Raw genomic sequence first — 18,589 nt, 5'->3', positions numbered from 1 at the left:
TTTGCTTAGAAGCAGCCACTTATGCCTCTCGATCCGGGTTCCTGCTGACCTTGCTGTCTCCTACACCACAAGCAGGCTGACTGCAGTCCCACCATGACGGCAATGCCTGCTGATGCTGAGGAATCCTGAGGGCACTGACCCTTCCCATCACTGCTGGGCTCTTCCCACCTGCCCAGGTGAAGCCCAAGGGATGTGAGAACCCAAACTGGGATATATTTACAGTGCCCAGCTTTGATCCTCTGCCCCACTGGTGCCCAAAACCTGTGAGCTTTGAATGTTCGTATCTGCTTGTGTGTTTGTCAGGTGCCCTGGGGATGTGCATGAATCCAAGGGCTGGATGCTGCAAGGGTTCTTGGTGCACGGGGAGCTTTCCTTGTGATCCGCTCTCTGCTCCCGAGACTTCTGCATTTTATCCACAGGATGGCTCAGTACAAAATGCAGAAGCTGAACAGGAAGCAGAAGGCAATGCTTCCTCCCCATCTCCTCCCCCCCCGGATGTGTCTGCAAAGCTGCTTTCTCAGTGTGCTTCTGCCACGTGGAGGCCTCCTGGCCTCATTTGTGAACTGCACAGCACAGTGTCATGCTTTGGACAGGAGGGGGTGACAGTCCTCTTCTGATCCACGCCAGCAAGCAGCATCTGCTGTCAGGGCACTCCTTCATGGGCTATGTGTGGGTTTGCCCCCCCCCCCCTACACAGCAGAAAGCAAAACCTCGCTCTCACAACCCCCTACAGCTGTTTCCATGAAAGCAACCCAAGCTCTGACAGGCAGCCTGGCCCTGCAGTTTCCTCTGGAACATAATGTCTGTAATGTCACAAACACAGTAATGTCTGGATGGCACTTGGGTTGAACGAGGCCTCAGAAGCTGAAAGCTGTCAGCTGGGGCCTCAGGCAAGGCTCTGCAGGCATGGGCTGGCCCTGCTGTGCCTCCTGCACCAGGCAGGAACTAAGGGATGCCCCAACCCTTCAGGTGAAGGCCTGCAGGAAATGCAGATTGATTTCCTCCCCCACTTTCCTATCCCACACTCACGAGCCCATTGCTCTGACAGCACTGTGTGCAGAGAATGCTGTTCCCAAATGCACCTAGGCAGCTGCTGGCAGTGCTCATTGCGAGGAGGGTGAGGATGTGTTTTGGGTGCCCTGCAGGGTGGAGGGATGTATGGCTGGAGCTGTGCACATGGGGCATGCCAGAGGTGAGCAGGAAAGGTGTGCTGCCACCTGCCTAGTGGGCAAGGGGACAAATTATGAGTTTAGGAACATAAGAAATTGATTAAATGGCTTCCTAGATGTGAGGTGGTCCGAGGTGACGAGTCAGAACAAGGAGTATGTTCCCCCCTAGAATCATTTGAGTTGGAAGGTACCCCTAAAGGCCGTCTGGTCCAGCTCCCCTGCAATGAACAGGGACACCTACATCTCCATCAGGTTGCTCAGAGCCCCATCAAGCCTGACCTTGGGTGTCTCCACAGATGGGGCATCCATCACCTCTCTGGGCAACCTGTGCCAGTGCCTCATCTGGAAAAAATGTTCTTCCTTATTTCCGATCTAAATCTCCCCTCTTTTAGTTTGAAACCACTTCCTCTTGTCCTGTCACAACAGATACTGCAAAACATGTCTGTCCCTACTGTTTCCTCCACCCATCTGTGCCATAGAAGCTGAGAAAAGAAGACAATGGCATTTGGTGGCCTTTGGTGGTCTTTCAATCTGCCATTCTTCTTTTTGGGCACTGTGGGGCATCAGGGTGAATGTAGGCACAGCCCTGAGTAGTTAGAAACAGTGCCACTTCCCCATCCCACACCTGAACATGCTGAACGTGCATCCCCAACACAGCTTCTTGGAGGAGAAGTGTGAAAGCTCTGCTGAAATCAAAAGGAACTAAGAGCAATAGCAAGAAATTCTTGGTAGAACCAATATTTATTTGTTTTTTTGTTTGTTTTTGAGAGCTGATGTGTCTTGCAGAACCCCAGTGTGATTTATTTTTAATGCCGCATGTTTAGCCCTCCTTCACCTTTCCTACAGCTCAGCTTGAGCACTGCTGAATTGCATGTGTGGTGTTTACCTCATTGGTTTTCTGCTTCCCACCATACACAGCATATGTTCTTATTTATAACTCAAGCCAGGCACGGTAGCTCAAGCAACTTGTTGAACACACTTGTTGCTAAAGTGCAGCTCTTGCTATCACAGCTTCTCCCCTCTCTTATCAGGATCAAACTCGATGCAACGTGCACAGCCTCGTTGGGTAGCTCAGTACAACCTAGAAGGGGTGAAGTGACTGACAAACTGCAGCTTTGCTGCTGTTGAGTTCGTGGGAGTTGAGCTGTCTTTTTGCCAGTTGCTAGGCTGGAGACCTGGCACTCATCTCAGCCAAGAGCGCAGCACTCATTGTGTGGGCATTGCTTCCTTTGTCACCATTGGCTTGGTGTCTAAGAAAAAGCCTTTGTGCTTCTTCTTACATTTGGGCTAACTTAGGTTGCCTGAGTTTGTTTGTCCCTTGCACAGTGCCCATGTTTCCTCTGTACAGGCTTCCTCCTGCCTGGTCTCTTTTCTAGGAGGGGTGGAAGGCATGTGCATGGCTGCTTGTGTTGAAACCTGTTAGCTGGAGGGAGGGCTTGGCCACAACAGCCTTTAACAGGCTCTCCTGCTGTGTTTTCAGCCAAGTCGTTGATGTGGGCTTGATTATTCAGTGAATGAATGCATTTCCATTTTGATTATGCGCTTGAGAAAGTACAATAAGTTCATTTAACGAATCTTCCAGATCATCTGTAAGAAAAAAAGCTGCTCTAAACCTTCTGATCATTATGTTATTGAAGTATCTATTCTGTGCAAGGGGGAGAAGGTGGCACCGTTCCTGTCCCCCACATGGGAGATGTGAATGACCAAGAGGCAAATAACCTGTCTGGTGAGGCCTGGCATGGCTTGAACAACCTATGAAGTGCCGTGGGTTTGCTGTAGAGAGGCTATTTCAAAAGACATTTGCATGGCTGTGGAAGCAACTCTATTTACTGACTCATCAGCTGTGAGGGAACTGTGCCGCATTTTCATCAGATAACAAGGAACTGAAAGTAGCCATTACCAGCAGCCCATGGAAAGCACAGTGCGAGGAGGTGAGCAGGACAAGGCAGCTCTGGGCTTGTTACACTGGACAGAAGTGACCCCACGTCTGTGGGTCTGTGACCCACATGCGAACAGCAGCTGCTCGAAGGCAGAAGTGAGAGCAGGGGGAAGATGACGAGGTAACTCAGCCCCAGTTCAGGTTTCACCAGCAGCCATTTGTCCCCAGAGTTCAACCTAGAATATGTTGTTCCCTTTCAGATGACACTTCTGCTGCTGGCTCCGCACTTTCAGGTCTCTGCTCCTGCTGCAAGGTTTGGCCATGGTGCAGGACCAGGCTCTTAGTCCAAGGTCTGAGAGCTGGTGCCCACCCTGACCCTCTCCTCCTGCTGTTTCACAGGCTTTGCTTCTTGGCCCTCCTTGTGCAGCAGAAAGATAGGAAAATCTGCTGTTCTGGCAGCAGCAGTGAAGTGTGGACATTGACAGAGGCTGCTGGAGATACTGCTCTTTTTAAAATAAAACCAAACACGAGTTTCTTTTATCTGCCACTCAGAACTGCAGCTTTTCTACATAAGAGGACTGAAACTTCTCCCCACTGAACCACTTTCTCACATTGCCATCTCATTTCGGCCCCAGGGGCGATCAGAACGTGAAGCTGGAGTTGCGGGGGCTGGCAGAAGAGCTCAGTGTTCCTCCCCGAGGTGTCTGCAGAATGCAGCTCCCCAGCCAACTGGCTGCCCACAGATGGGTATTTCCCAGAAAAGGTGATCTCAGTGCCCCCCCCTCCCCGACAGCCTCCCCACTGTGCCTTGTGCAGAGGCATCTTCTCAGTGCTGTGGTTGAGAGGGGACCACAGGAGGGCTTGTGCGGGTGGATAGCGCAGAGCTGAGCCCTGCTGGAGGCAGCTTCTGCAGCACCGCTGTCAGGGTTGAGGCTGCTGACATTGCAACAGGCACATTCTGCCTCCATTGCCCCCAAACGTGGCTGCTGGAGTGAAGCTTCCTGCTGCACTGAGCATAAATTCGTCAGGAATTCCATTTCCTAAGGGGGGAAAAAAAGAGAAGCTTTTCACTTAGAAATAAAGCATAGAGCCATTTTCCCTCAGACACGGTGAGTGCAATTACCTGAGGCATGGAGGGCTGAGATAACTAGCTCAATCAGCTCCCTCTCTCCACTGAGACCATCATCATTATGTCAGAAAAGGCTTTAAGAAGCAATTCACATCCCGAATGCAGAGTCTCCACATACTGGACCCGGCCTTGTGATTTCCATGCAGCAGCTGTAGCATCACAAGCAAAACTGTCTTTCAGACAGTGCAGTGCTCATTATTTTGAGGGCCTTACCCACCACACAAGCTCCCTGTGTTTGCAGTCCCTTTTCCCCAGAGCTGCTTTTGTCTCCTCGTCCTTTAGGATCAAAGCTTATTGGCATCCTATTTGGAAAGCTCAATTAACTGCAGCCATAAGCCTGTGCTTGTCCCCAAATATAATCACGTTTAGGCTGCGCCCTATGCCCCCACCTCCTCCATTATCTAATGGGCAGTGGAGTAATGGCTTTCGGTAATGCTGTTTGAATGGCAGCAGTTCAGTTCTGGGCTTAATTTTTTTTGCATGGTGGATTGGCAGGGGGAGAAAGGGCCAGTTTGGATTGCCAGCAATCCCTATTTTGCTTTTGGAGCTTTAGGGGACGGACATGTTCTTCCATCTCCGCTAATCTCCCTCTGATATCGAGGATTTTCCTGCCATTAAATGATAGCTTGTGAGAAAAAAAAAATAAATAAAAAATGCCAGCTTCCCAGAGGCAGAATGCAGCTAATGGCATCCCTGTGAGCAGGAGGGAGAGCACAGCCACTGCCCAGCCAGGTAAGCCATGTCTCTAGTTGCTTTCTGTTGGGAATTGTAGCTTTGGCTGCTCAGTGTGATGCCAGCGCCTGTTGCCTGGGAAGGTGACCAGTCCCTGACCATTGGTCATCTCTCCCCACCTCAGCCAGGAGCACAGCACCGTCAGCACCGCTGGAGGGAACGAAAACCTGCAGGGTTGGCTGAGAAGGCGGATGGTGGAAGGAAGGCACCCGGCAGGGACGTGTGGAGTTCTGGGGACCATCAGAAACCACGCACAAGAGGATCCTGTTCCTCAGTCTTCTTTGTAAATATAGACCTGGCAATGGGAAAATGATGCAGGCAAACAAGAGGGTGAAACCTGTCTCTGCTCTTCCTGTGTGCTTTTAGATCCCCCAAGTTTGCTTGGCAGACCTGAAATGCCACTAGTGAATAATCAAGGTAATGTTTGTCGTCATTTTAAATGGTGAGTAGCACTCTTATTCTGCATTACCCAGTAGTGAGTTGAACGGATTGTTCTGTAGGTTAGATATGGAATTATTGCAAGCATTGCATCTTCACCCTTCTAAAATCTCTGGCAAACACTTTTCCCATCTCTCATTCTTACAAATTATAGTAAAGCAAAAGGGATCATCCCTGCATGGAATTTTTCTATTCCTTAATCTTGCTAATATTTGTTACATTTATGCTGAATTAAGGTAACCATCCTTCGCTCTGACAGTGCTAAAAGCCAACAGCATCCATTGTGGGGGGGAGGGAAGGAAGGACTAAGGATGGCAAGGTGGGATGTTTCATGCTGTGTTGGTGAGAGGAGATCTGACTGCTGGGGGTGAGACTGCGTTCCTGTGATCGCAGGAGGGGGGATTTGGGAACACTTCCTTTGCATGAGAAAGAAGGAGAATGCAACAAAGGTGCTGAGGGGCTCCTCTGAACTCCTGTTGCCTGGGGGATGTTTTCCAATTGGCTGCTCCTCAAGCATTTGCTTTCAGTGTACTGCGCAGCACAGAGTTACATTTGTAGATCTTTCTTAGATGTGTGCTGTGAAATGCCACTAGCAGAAGACATAAATTTGGCTCTAAAAAACTTTGTGCCTAAGGAGAACATGCAGGAAGATGGCTTGGGTGCAGACATCTCCTTTAATCAAGAGATCAGAGAGCAGGCAGGGAGGGAAAGGAGGGGATTTTGCTCATTTCTACACAGCACACAGTGCACACAGCTGCTGGGGGAGGTTTGCTCCAAAGGCCATGGATGGGACCAAGGTTGGAGTAGATGTAGCTGAATGCTGAGCTTGCTTGGGACAGTCTCACATATGGGGCAACCTATGCACATATGTCCCCGTGGATGTCATCCTGAACCCATGCAAGGCACTTGTTCCAGCAACAGTACTTCCATCAGCTGTTTCCAGACAGCCACCTGCAGCCAAACATTTGGAAACAGGCAAATCCTTAATCTGGCTGAACCTCAGTTTATGTAACAGCATCAAAAAAATAACATGCCCCTGTTTGCACACAGTGATGAGGGGAGCAAAAGAAACAGCTCCTGTGCAAAGACAGAGCCAACTGAGGCCAGTGCCTTGTCCCCGCGTTTGTCCCTTGGATCCTCATCCATTGCCTACCCAATGCCCTGCTAAAGTCAGTAGAAGGGTTTAGGAAAAAGGGGGAAGAGAATATGAAGAAATGTCAGATTGCATAGAATCTTTCCTACCTTTCCAAGCTCTTCCCTGTTTCTTTTTGAATGCCTGTTTTGCTAATTCTCCAGTCAGCATAGCATGGCCAGGCTTGGTGGGAACTCATTCCAACAGAAGCCAGAGACGAAGTCCTTCTGGGGTGCACCCTCCATTTACCTCAATCTGCCTTCTAGGCCAGTGACCAATGGACAGTTTGGGCTGACCCGGGTGGAGAGGCTGCTGGGTTGGTGCCAATGGGCACCTGCTCCTAGTCGAAGAAACTTCAGGCACTGCAAACAATACCATGTGTGTTGCTTTTCAAAAGGATGAAGGGCAGAGCAATTGTTGCTCACACTGCCGTTTGATCTGTGCAGTGAAACCTTGGGTACTGTGAAGACAAATGGATGCTTGCTGAAAGTGATCCTTCCTTGCACAGCACCTCACGAATGTCTCTTAATCAGGAACACAGCTTAATAAGGAACAAACAATACAGCTGTAGTGGGCCATCACTGTACTGCATGGTAGCAGGGAGAGGTGGTCCAGCTGCTGGGAGCCTCCCTCAGACAGTGAGACAGAGAATGGGGAGAAGCCCCTTCCTTGCCCTTTGGCCCCTGGGACTAGCCAGGCACATTTCAGTGCTCATGTGGTCCCTACAATGCTGTTAATAAGGACGGTTAATGGAAAGGATGATATTATTTCCTGTGGAAAAAAAAATATGAAAGGATTTCACTTCTGTGAGGGGCAATGAACAGCAGCAGGAAAAACACCATTTGGGTGAGAAGCAGGTAAGATGTGTCTTTGAGAGAGGTTACAAAGTCAGATCTGTAGTATTCAGTTCTGGCTCTAATGAGTTTGTTGTTTAGTCATCTTGCTGCTAGGAGTTTCTTTCCACAAGAAGTTCCAGCCTATGCTGGAACTCGTTCCCTTCATTCTTCTCTGATTTATCCCCAACAGCTTTTACCTTCTTGGACATTCACCTGCTTGGGACTAACTTGACAAGAAACCACACATCACTCAGGTGGCAAACTGATAAAATGACTGGAAGTGTCTCCTCCCACCAAACCCATGACACTATGGTGACTGTCTTAAGAATTGGCAAAACCACTCCCCTGGTGCAACTTGAGGCCATTCCCTCTCGTTCCATCTCTAGTTACATGGGAGAAGAGGTCGACCTTCATCTCACCACAACCTCCTTTCAGGTGGCTGTAGAGAGCGATAAGGTCTCTCTCTCGAGCTTCCTCTTCTCCAATGGAAGATGGAACAATCCCAGTTCCCTCAGCTACTCCCCATAAGGTTTATTCTCCAGACCATTCACAGCTTCATTGCCAGAGCTGCAATGTCATTCCTGCAGTGAGGGTCCCACAGTTACTGTCCTTCAAAGCACCTCTGCAGGCCCTGCAGCCAAGCTCTATCCCCACCAGCTTGCAAATCATGGGAATGCTGAGTCCATGTGGCCCAACCCTCATTCCAGCAGTGACATTCAGATCAGGGTGGCCAGGACCATGTCCATGTGGCTTCTGAAGTTCTCTATGAAGACTTCACAGCCTTTGTGGGCAACCTGCTCCAATCAGGCTGGATGATATCCCCTCTTAGGGAAAGAAATTCCACAGAAAGGATGCAGTAGGAAACTCACGCTTTCCCAGAGGGTCTATAAACACCATCAGATTCCTAGGAGTTATTCATAAGGGCTTCTTAGCACAGGCATACAAATACCGTGTGACAATTAGCCTTCCTAGAAGGGAGGCAGAGGCAGCATAATATTTCTTCTTGTGTCATAACTAATATGTTTGCTAATGTCTCCTTTTTTTCTCTTCTCACACCTTTATGGGGTCGGCACAATCCTTGCTGTCAGTGATCCTTTGGGTGCCCCATGTCCACGCGGTGTGGGCCTGCGTGCGGTCCTGCCCTGCCAACTGTGTGTGCACCCAGGAGCGGAGCTGCTCTGTCCTCTGCGACCGTGCTGGCCTGGGGCAGATCCCCAGTGAATTCCCTTGTGAAGCTTCCTCTATTAACCTGGACAAAAACAGCATCAAATTCCTCTCTGAGAGGGCCTTCGGTACTTTGCCTTCCCTTAAATCCCTGTCCCTCAACCACAACAATATTTCCTTCATCACTCCGGGGGCTTTCAAAGGGCTGCCCAGCCTGACAGAGCTGAAGATGGCCCACAACGAATACATCCGCTACCTGCACACACGGACATTCACTGCTCTCCGGCGGCTGGTCAAGTTGGACCTGGCGGACTGCAACCTTTTCAACATCCCAGACAGGATCTTCATTGAGCTGCCCTCTCTGCAGGAGCTTTTCTGCTTCCAGAACAACTTCCGAAGGATCCCTGGTGCCATCAGGGGCATGGAGAATCTGACCCATGTCTACCTGGAAAGAAACAGGATTGAAGCGGTAGCCTACAACTCCCTACAGGGCCTGACCAAGCTGAAATACCTGAATCTGCAAGACAACAGGATAAATGTTGTTCATGAGCGAGCTTTTCAGGGCTGCCGAAAGATGGAGTACCTGTACCTGAATGACAATTTGATCAGCGAGCTTCCGGAAAATTCCTTTGATGGCCTGAGGTGCCTGAAAATGCTCAACCTAGGGGGGAATTTCCTCAGGAACGTTTCCAACACTTGGTTCAGGGACCTGGTGGAGTTGGAGGTCCTCTATCTGGACCGCAACAGGATCAACTACATTGAGGAGGGGGCTTTTGAGAACCTCACCAGCCTGGTCTCCTTGCACTTGAACAGCAACAACCTGACGACCCTGCCCTTCTCTGTCTTCCAGCCTGTGTACTTCCTGGGACGGCTGTACCTCTTCCGCAACCCCTGGGAGTGCGACTGCCGCATTGAATGGCTGAAGGAGTGGATGGAGAACTACAGACTCGTCAGGGACATTCCCTGTGCCTCCCCATCCTCTGTAGCTGGGATTGACCTAATGGACGTGCTCTATGATAGATCACCAGAAGGTTACTGTCTTGACCCTGTGGAGCTAAATGTCACATCTGACAGCCCGACCCCAAGTGGCGAGCCTTTCTCTACCACAGAGAGCAGGTTCAACAGCCTTATTTCTAAACTCTTGCTTCAGATGGGTCTTCCTGAAGAGGTGGTGAACACTACTGAAGTCTTCAGTAATGCTACGCAACTGGATGGACTCACCGATGGGGTTACTTCTGGCACACGGGAAGAGAGGAGCAAAACCATCTCCCTCTCTTTCCACCTCCCAGCACTTCTTACAGTGGTTATTTTCCAGAGCAAGTAGTGCAAAAGCTGCTTGAATCATGCGTCCTGATGGAGCTTTTAGTCTTTGTCCCTTCTTTGCATGGGCACTGCCCAGGGTTGCTATAAAACATTGCCAGCCCTTTTAAACAGGAGGGTGGTACCTATGGAGGGTCTGGGGTGAACATGGTGTTTTGGGTTTGATGTCAGATAGGGATTTTGTTCTTCTACCTGCTGTCCTGACACATCTGGTTGGAAAACCAGAGATACCCATTTTTGTCAAAACAGTCTTCCCCGAGGAAAAGCTTTCAACACAACAGTTCACTCCTCAGTGTTTGTTTCAAGTGTTCAATTCATTTTTCAATGAATATATTGTTTCAAGGAATATACTGTTTTTATTTATTGGTTATTTCATGTCCTGATAGCAGGAGCGGAATATGGCAATGACAAATGTAGACAGGCTGTATTGTACTGTTTTATATTTCTATCAGTCATTAATATTTATCACACAATACTTACCATACATGACATCATATTGTGGTATACATGTTCATATAAAATGTTAGGACATATATAATCCCTTATTACTACTAAAATGTCACAAAATTAGAATAAAAATGGAAATGCATTTAAACTACCCTTTCTAACATTTCCCTAAACCTTTGTTTTCTCCACCCTTGCTTTTTCACAAACAGTTCAGTGTAAACATGAACTCCAGAGACCATCAAATCACAGAATGGTTTGAGCTGGAAGGGACCTCAAAGCCCAACCAGCCCAACCCCTGCCATAGGCAGGGCTGCCCCCCACCAGCTCAGGCTGCCCAGGGCCCCATCCAACATAGCCTTGAGATGTTGAAGATATCCATGGTCTGGTAGCTCTGGACATAGCCATTTCTGACACACAACTGGTTTTGTTCACCTGCAGAAATTAAGGGTCAGTGCTACTGTATGGTTGGACAGGGATCCTGTGGATACCATGGAACACAAGATTTGTAGATGAGAGCCTGGTGTGAGGTGGCACATCCATTAGCTCCCCATCCTTCCCCTTCCCCATATCACCGTCCAGTGGCCACTCAAAAACAGAAGCAAAGGACAGGACAATAGACTTGGGCCTTTGAACAGTATTGGGTGACATAGAAGTTTCATGCAAGAAACTTCTTGCAAAAGAGTTCAATGCTTTGAATCATAGCATCATAGAATATCCCAAGTTGGAAGGGACATGTAAGGATCACTGAATACATAAGGAGCACCAGAAAAGATACGTTGGGCCAGGTCTGGCCAGCCTGGAGCAGCTGTGACCAGGAGCTGGTCCCTTGGTCTCAAACAGTGCCAGCACTTGAGCATGCCAAGGGAACAACCCGCAAAGTGTCCCACAGACTTTGTAGCAAACTTCTGTGGTGAAAGCTGACACGAACTCACACAAAATAACTATGCACTCCTAACGTGCCACAGCAGCTGCTTCCTTAAATGGAAGCTCCTTTTTTTCTCCCTGTCCTAATATGCCCATGCATTTTGTCACCAAAAAGGCTTCAGGACTTGCTCCTCAGGGTTGCCTGGTTTTGTGTGCAGAGAAAATGATCTGCTGCTTTGTAATTGGCACCAGGAATTTCTAAGAGTGGTCAACACCAGGCAATCCCTGTCAGAATGGCCCCTCAGCTATCTGTAATTAGACCACAGCTTTTTCCCTCAGTGAAGAAAGATGGCAGATGGTTTGATAAATGCCTGCTTGACCTGTTCCACGAACTAAATGCAATGAGTTTGGATTTCCAGGCTATTTATGAATCCATTAATCTTCTTAAAAGCTAAATTCATCTCTGTATTATGAAAGGCTGTTTTTCAAACCCAGTCCAGCCAAATGCTGTAGATGCACATTATGTTAAGGATGCTTCTACAGGAGCAGTGCTTCATCCTGTCAGGAAAGGTTTGTCAATAGGTTTGACACAGTCAGTGGCACAGTGGGAACAAAAGGTCATGTTTCACTTCCTGTAGGATGGATGTTCGATGGGTGAGTTGTTTTATGACCCATGCTTTCATTTTCTGTGCTGAAATACATTAGAGCTGAGGATTGTCTTCCTGTGTAATTGAAAGAGTATGGCTTTCAAGTTAATTATTGCTTCAGATATGCTTCTTTATCTGCAAGAATGGCAGATAGATTAGAGCTGAATGTGAAATGCCTGAAAATGGCAGAGATTCCTCTGTGAAGTAAAGGACAAGGAGAGTGTCTGTGATATACTGCAGCATGACCATAGAAATATGGAACCAGAGGATTATAGAATCATAGAATCACCAAGGTTGGAAAAGACCCCCAAGATCCAGTCCAACCGTCCATCAATCGTCAATATTCTCCACTTGCCATGTCCCTCAGTACAATATTTACACAGCTCTTGAACACTTATAGGGACTGTGACACAACCACCTCTGTTCCAATGTCTTACTACTCTTTCAGAGAAGAATTTATTCCTAACATCCAACCTGAACCTCCCCTGGTGAAACGATGCCATTCCTTCTCATCCTATTTCTGTTACTTGGAAGAAGAGGCTGACCCTCACCTTGCCACAGCCTCCTTTCAGGTGGCTGTAGAGAATGATAAGGTCTCCCCTGAGCCTCCTCTTCTCCAGACTGAACAATCCCAGTTCCTTCAGCTGCTCCTCATAAGACTTGTGCTCCAGACCCCTCACCAGCTTCATTACCCTTCTCTGGACATGCTCCAGGGCCTCCATGTCTTTCTGTACTGAGGGGCCCAAAATTGAATGCAGCACTCAAAGTGTGTCCTCAACAGAGCTGAAAACAGGGGTGATCATCTCCCTGCTCCTGCTGGCCATACTATTTCTGATACAAGCCAGGATGCTGTTGGCTTTCTTGGCTCATGTTCAACTGAGAGCCAGCCAACATCACCAAATTTGTTTCCTCCACACAGCCTTGCAGTCACTCTGCCCCAAGCCTATAACACTGCATGGGGTTGTTGTGGCCAAAGTGCAGGATGCAGCACTTGGTCTTGTTGAACTTCATCCCATTGGCCTCAGCCCAGCTATCCAGCCTGTCCAGGTCCCTCTGCAAGGCCTTCCTTCCCCCAGGCAGATTTTCTCCCAATTAGGTGCCATCTGCAAACTTACTGCGGGTGCACCTCTTGCAGGTCATCAGTAAAGATAATGAACGGGACAGGCCCCAGTATCAACCCTTGGAGAACACCACACATAATAACCGTTTGCCAGCTGGATTTAACTGCATTCAGCACCACTCTCTGCGCCTGGCCATGCAGCCAGTTCTTTACCCAGCACAGAGTGTACTAGTTGAGGTCATGGGCTGCATGCTTCTCCAGGAGAACACTGTGGGGGACACCAGGTCTGGAGCTGTACAGTTCTGGGCCAGTGACTCTAGGCATGAACAATTTAGACGTATTGTATATCCCGGAGTGCTTGCCCCAGGAAGCATCTCCCTGTGGGTCTGCAATTCAACTACAGCTACTGAGAAAATGCAAGCCACAAACAATGGTTTCCAGCTTCCCTGCAGTAATGGAAGCCTTGCTCCTTCCAGCTCTGAAATCATGCTTGAGCCTCAGAGCCTTTGAGAGATCAGCATTGTGCATTGCTAGCTGTGTGGAGTAGCTGGCAAGTGAGCCCTTTGTTTCCACCAGCAGAAACCTGAGTCTGTACATGACACTTCCCCTTTCTTCCCTCTCCTTCATCTTTCTTCATCCCCATAGCTCTTCGTGCTCAGCTTGAGCATCACTTTTGGTCTGCACTTACCTGAAGTTGTGGCCAAAGTGCAGGATGCAGCACACAGAAAATGACCTCCAGCTGACACTGGAGCCTCACTGCCAGATTTGAAGTGAGTATTAAGTATTCAGCTAATTCTTGGTTTGATGACATCTTGCTATTAGCTCTTAAAAAAATTAGACCTTGAAATTGGTGTTTTCCCTTGATAATTGTTGTGATCATAAATTCAAGAGGAGCAAAATCAACTGAAATAAAATGGCTTACTCTACTAAACTGCTATTCCTCCACTGCAGGACATGAAGCCTTGCAAGAAAGCAGCCTGCTGTGGTCACTGCTGCCTTAGTGAGAACTACATAGGACAGGGCTGGCTTGGGTAAGAAAAGAACACTTTCTAATTACATTAAACACAGCTTTTAAAATGCCCACTTTATTAGAGTCAATATATGAGTTTGTTGCACTAACACTAGTAATATAAATCCCTCTTCTCTTCATGCCTGCTGCCCAAATCTGATTGACAGAGACCCATGGAGTTTGAGATGTACATTGTGAAGAATCACCAGTGGGTGAGAACCTCAGCATACACAAGGCCTGCTTCAGTGTTTCATTCTTTTGGAACAAAACAGGTCTAAACTGCAATCTCTAAAATAAAACGAGTACAAATATGGCAAATACCAGATACTTCTCAACAGACTAGATCTTAACCAAAGCCTGATTTTGTTGACCCCGTGGTTAGTCTGTCTGATCTGTGGTTAGTCTCAGCCTTGAATGTGAAAAGTTCATTACTTCTGCACTTTTTCTCACTTTGACCTTTACCACATCCTTTGATTTTTATTATACTTCCCCCTTAATTTCTCTCTCTTAAAGATTGATTTAAAGCCTTAATATAAAGCATAAATCTTATATTCCCTACAAAGGATCCCAAAGCATTTAAAAAAGACCTAAAAACTTCCATTCATTTTACTATATTTCCTCAACCCACACTTTACTTTGTGTGGACACCCCACTTATTTGATTTTTTGGATTGAGAGAATTTCATTCAACACTCATTCAGTTTCTAAGAGCAGGACAGGGAGGGGTGAGATGACCTGTGACTGAGACCAGCTTAAACTGTCCTGGACCTCACAAACCATCTCTTAGCCTCCTGTAACTGCTTGCTCCTCTTCCAAGCTGCTTTTGCTGGTACCTCTGCTAAGCTGCTGCAACAGAGCTGTGCTTGAAGCTGAGTTTCTGATTTTACTGAGTGACTTACTCATGCCCCCATGGACCTGGTGAAAAGGCTTAAGTGTTTCTGTTAATAGGCCCCACACTATAGTTAAAGACACTGTAAAAGGACTTCTACCATTAGTTCTACTTACTGCAGACAGGTTGATTTGAAGATTATGTTTCTGCAGCTTTTCTGCCTTGTCCCACAATTTCCTGGCACCAGGACATGAGCAGTCTCTGAGTTGGTTAAAGCACTCAGCTGCCCTCATTGAGAGGATGAGCAAGAAATGAGCATCCAGCAACTATTAAGACCTGATGGTGTGCTATGAAAATGTCAATGGGGAATATCTGGCTTCAGCTAGAATAAGGTCAAGTTTTTAAGCCATACCCGGTCTAATAAAAATTAGGAGGGCTTTCCTTCCCCAGTGCATTGCGCTGTGGTTGTGTGAGACCACGACATGAAGCAGTGGTTGTGTGGGGTCCCCTGGGATGTTCATCCTGACACAGCCTGTAGCTGAAAGGATGTGGACTGTGTGCAGGCAAAACTTCTCCATACTTGCAGGCATAGAGATACTGCGGAGGCAGAAGGGGAGGCTGAGGGAGGCACGGAGGGGCACCATCCCATCCCATGTTGTATAATTATAAAAATATAAAAACATAGAAAATTAAAATGTTGAAAGATAAGTTTATCATATATTCTAATTATAATACTGCAGTATAGACATATTGTACTGATGGTGATGATGGTACAGCTTGAGTAAGCAGAATTCATCAGTTATGCTTAGAGAGAGGGATGGGGATTTCCCAGGCTGGCCTTTAAAACAAATTGTATTGGCCAAATGCTCTGGACTAGATACATGTTCAAAACAACATCAGGTTATGTTACATTCGTAAAGTCTTGCAGCAGTAAAACCATTTATCCATGTGTGACTTTACATGATTTTATGCTAAAGCACATGAAGGTTTACAAATGCAACAAATATTTAAAACACTGAACATAAGAGTTCAGTATAATGTTTCAACAGGCTGGTGTCTATGGCAAAATCAACCAGTGAAAATTCAGTGGATTAGTGCAATAGCAGATCTGGGCATGGGTTGAGTTGCCCCTCTTCTGCTGTGTCTCTTCTAAAAGTTGGCTCATTCCTTGTTTCTTTGACTGTGACACTGAGCACAGTTCACATACTGCCTCTGCTTTTCTCAAGGCTTGCCCCACTACCACAGCCATTTTGTGAAGAAATAGAAGTCTCCAACTGGACGGCTGCACATGGGGGAAAACAGACTCATGTTTCAGCTCCAAGATGAATTATACTTCAAAGCCAACTGCTATCAGCTCAACATCCACAACACAGGTACAGCTTCAAGTCATGTATTAATCATAAGAACAGAGAGACGTGGCCCAATTTATTTTTTCTTAGAAAGAAAAGGGTAAAACTACATGAGAAGTGATCAGTTTCCTCACTGTCTAGAATATTAACTGAGGTCTTAGTTAGAGGAAAGTCATCTGTCTCTCAGATAAGAACTAATTATTTATGTACTTTTCCAAATATTCATTTCAATGATGACATTATGAAATCATTTCCTTAGAGGCTAAGAACAAGAATGGATGGAATACTGAATTCAGTTTGTACATCAGATTACTGGCTTCAGTATCCGGTTAAAAAACATCCACTCCCCTTCAATGCTGCTTAGGCTCTTACGTCTCACCTTCTCTTTGATGCAGTGACACTTACAACACTAGGAGGCCCATCTCCAGTTGGAAGATGGAAAGAAGGGATTCTAACATTAGCTCTGCACCTTCATGAGCCTTCCCTGTGAGAGCAAAACTGCCTGCTGAATTTATAGCAGCTTTTTGTCTTCTATTTACCACACAAATAACCCAGATGTACCAGCAGGGTTTGGGCAGGAGGCTGGGAGGCGTGGATGGAGTGAACTGAGGCACTGTGGGCTTGCTCTATGCTGTCTGTGACTGTGCTGAAACTACTTCGAGAAGGCTGTGGGGTGACCTCACTGCAGCCTGTCAGTACATAAAGGGAGCCTATATACAGGAGGGGAGTCAACTATTTACAAGGGTAGATAATGGCAGGACAAGGGGAAATGATTTTAAGTTGAAGGAGGATGTCAGAGGAAAGTTCTTTACTATGAGAGTGGTGAGGCGCTGGCACAGCTGCCCAGAGGGGTTGTGGATGCCCCATCCCTGGAGGTGTTCAAGGCCAGGTTGGATGGGGCCCTGGGCTGCCTGGTCTAGTATTAGATATGGAGGTTGGTGGACCCGCATGCAGCAGGGGGGTTGGAGCCTTGTGATCCATGAGATCCCTTCCAACCCAAACCATTCTATGATTCTATGATTCCAGTTTTTGTCTCTTGATAAAAGGCCATACAGTGGGAATTGAAGACACAAGGATTTCCAAGTTAGTCTTTTTACAGTGTAATATTAACTGAATAGTAGCTCCACTTAGGAGAAGAAAAGTATATTGATTCTATTCAATCACCATTCATGTCATCTACATACGGCAGAAGCACCCTCGGGGTTTTTATGAGTTTTCTTTCCTTACAGGCTGGATATACAGAATCTTCAAGAAATTCACATGAACAGAGCCAAAAGTTTGCAGTCAAAACATTTATGGTGAGCTGAATCCCAATTATTGCATTTACCTTACTTCTTCAGTGTTGTTAACAGTTGAGATGAAGAATGCGTCATTGAAGTCAAATACCTGTGCTTACCAGATAAGTTTGTATTTCCAGCATCAGAAACACTCCACCGCATTGCTCTCAGCAAGTCTTCTTGTCTTTGTATTTTATTGGGATTAGAAGTGGTTAAGAATGAATGAAGCCAGCACCTGGGTGAGCTGTTAGTGTGCAGTGCTACCACTGCAACAGTCAATCTACAAGAACACCAGCTCGGATGCATCCAGATCTAAAATGACACAAGACTACCTGAATGAAAAATTATATTTTATGCTCAACACAGCACACAGCTTGTACCCCTTCCCCTTTAGAGGGGCTAAATTCAGACCAGGTGAGCAGCTGCTATCTGTCTGATCAGTTCCCTCTTGTTGGCTGGCTTCCTTATGCCTGGCCTATATAGACCACTTATCATTGTTTTGCTTCCAGTCCTTCACACACTGTACATTCAAGGGATGTGGTTATGGTACTCATTTTGGGACTAGGGCACAGAGCTGTGAATCCAGTCATGGCATAAATGAGCTTTGCATCAGAGTAAAGCTATGGATGGAGTACCCTGCTGTCTTGCACACTGCCAGCTGTGCCGTGAGGGCTGCACAAAGGAAACACACTGCCTGGTTTGGCTGGAGCCTCACAAGAGGAATAGATTTGGCCACCTGACCTGCAGGAGTAGGCAGGAGAAAATAAGCAGCTTTTGCATTTGATGATTATTGCCCCGATAATAAAGTGAGAATATTTTCTGATGACAGAAAAATTCTGATTACAGGAAATGTGGTCCCACACAACTGAACCAGCCTACGGATAATTATGGCTCACAGTTCAACTTAAGGACAAATCATTTGAGAACACGTAAATGCTGAACTTCATACTATAAAACAGCGCAGCCAACAGAGCTTTTAACACAAACCGTGCTAAGGAACACTTCTGACATCTAGAAAGAAGCTGTAATGCTTGCTTCTGTTATGTATTTGCAGGAAAAACATAAACCATCTGGGCCAGTGAGGGCATGAAGAAAGGAAACAAAACATAAGGTTGGCACATTTAATTACTTTTTCTTCCTTGGCTCTGCTCTGATTCTAAGCTGTGCTTGGAAAGGCCCAGCAGAGCCCCTGAGCTTCTCCGCCACGGCCTTCACTGAACAGACGTCAAGAAATCTCTTCTCGCTGCAAGAAGCACTGATTTGTTCTTGGAACTCCCTGCGATGAAATGAAGGACCCAAAAACATTTGG

At 47.0% G+C, this 18,589-nt stretch overlaps 1 protein-coding gene across 1 annotated transcript; it reads left to right on the top strand.

Annotated features, from left to right (window-relative positions):
• Window positions 1-1,508: 1,508 nt before the first annotated feature.
• On the top strand, window positions 1,509-12,260 carry NYX (nyctalopin). Its single transcript, XM_015884878.2, has one exon. The coding sequence runs from the start codon at window positions 8,376-8,378 to the stop codon at window positions 9,801-9,803; it is 1,428 nt and encodes a 475-aa protein (XP_015740364.1). The 5' UTR covers window positions 1,509-8,375; the 3' UTR covers window positions 9,804-12,260.
• The last annotated feature ends 6,329 nt before the right edge of the window (window positions 12,261-18,589 follow it).

This window comes from Coturnix japonica, chromosome 1 (genome assembly GCF_001577835.2).
Source record: "Coturnix japonica isolate 7356 chromosome 1, Coturnix japonica 2.1, whole genome shotgun sequence".
NCBI classification, from domain to species: domain Eukaryota; kingdom Metazoa; phylum Chordata; class Aves; order Galliformes; family Phasianidae; genus Coturnix; species Coturnix japonica.
This window is presented reverse-complemented; position numbering and strand designations above follow the sequence as displayed.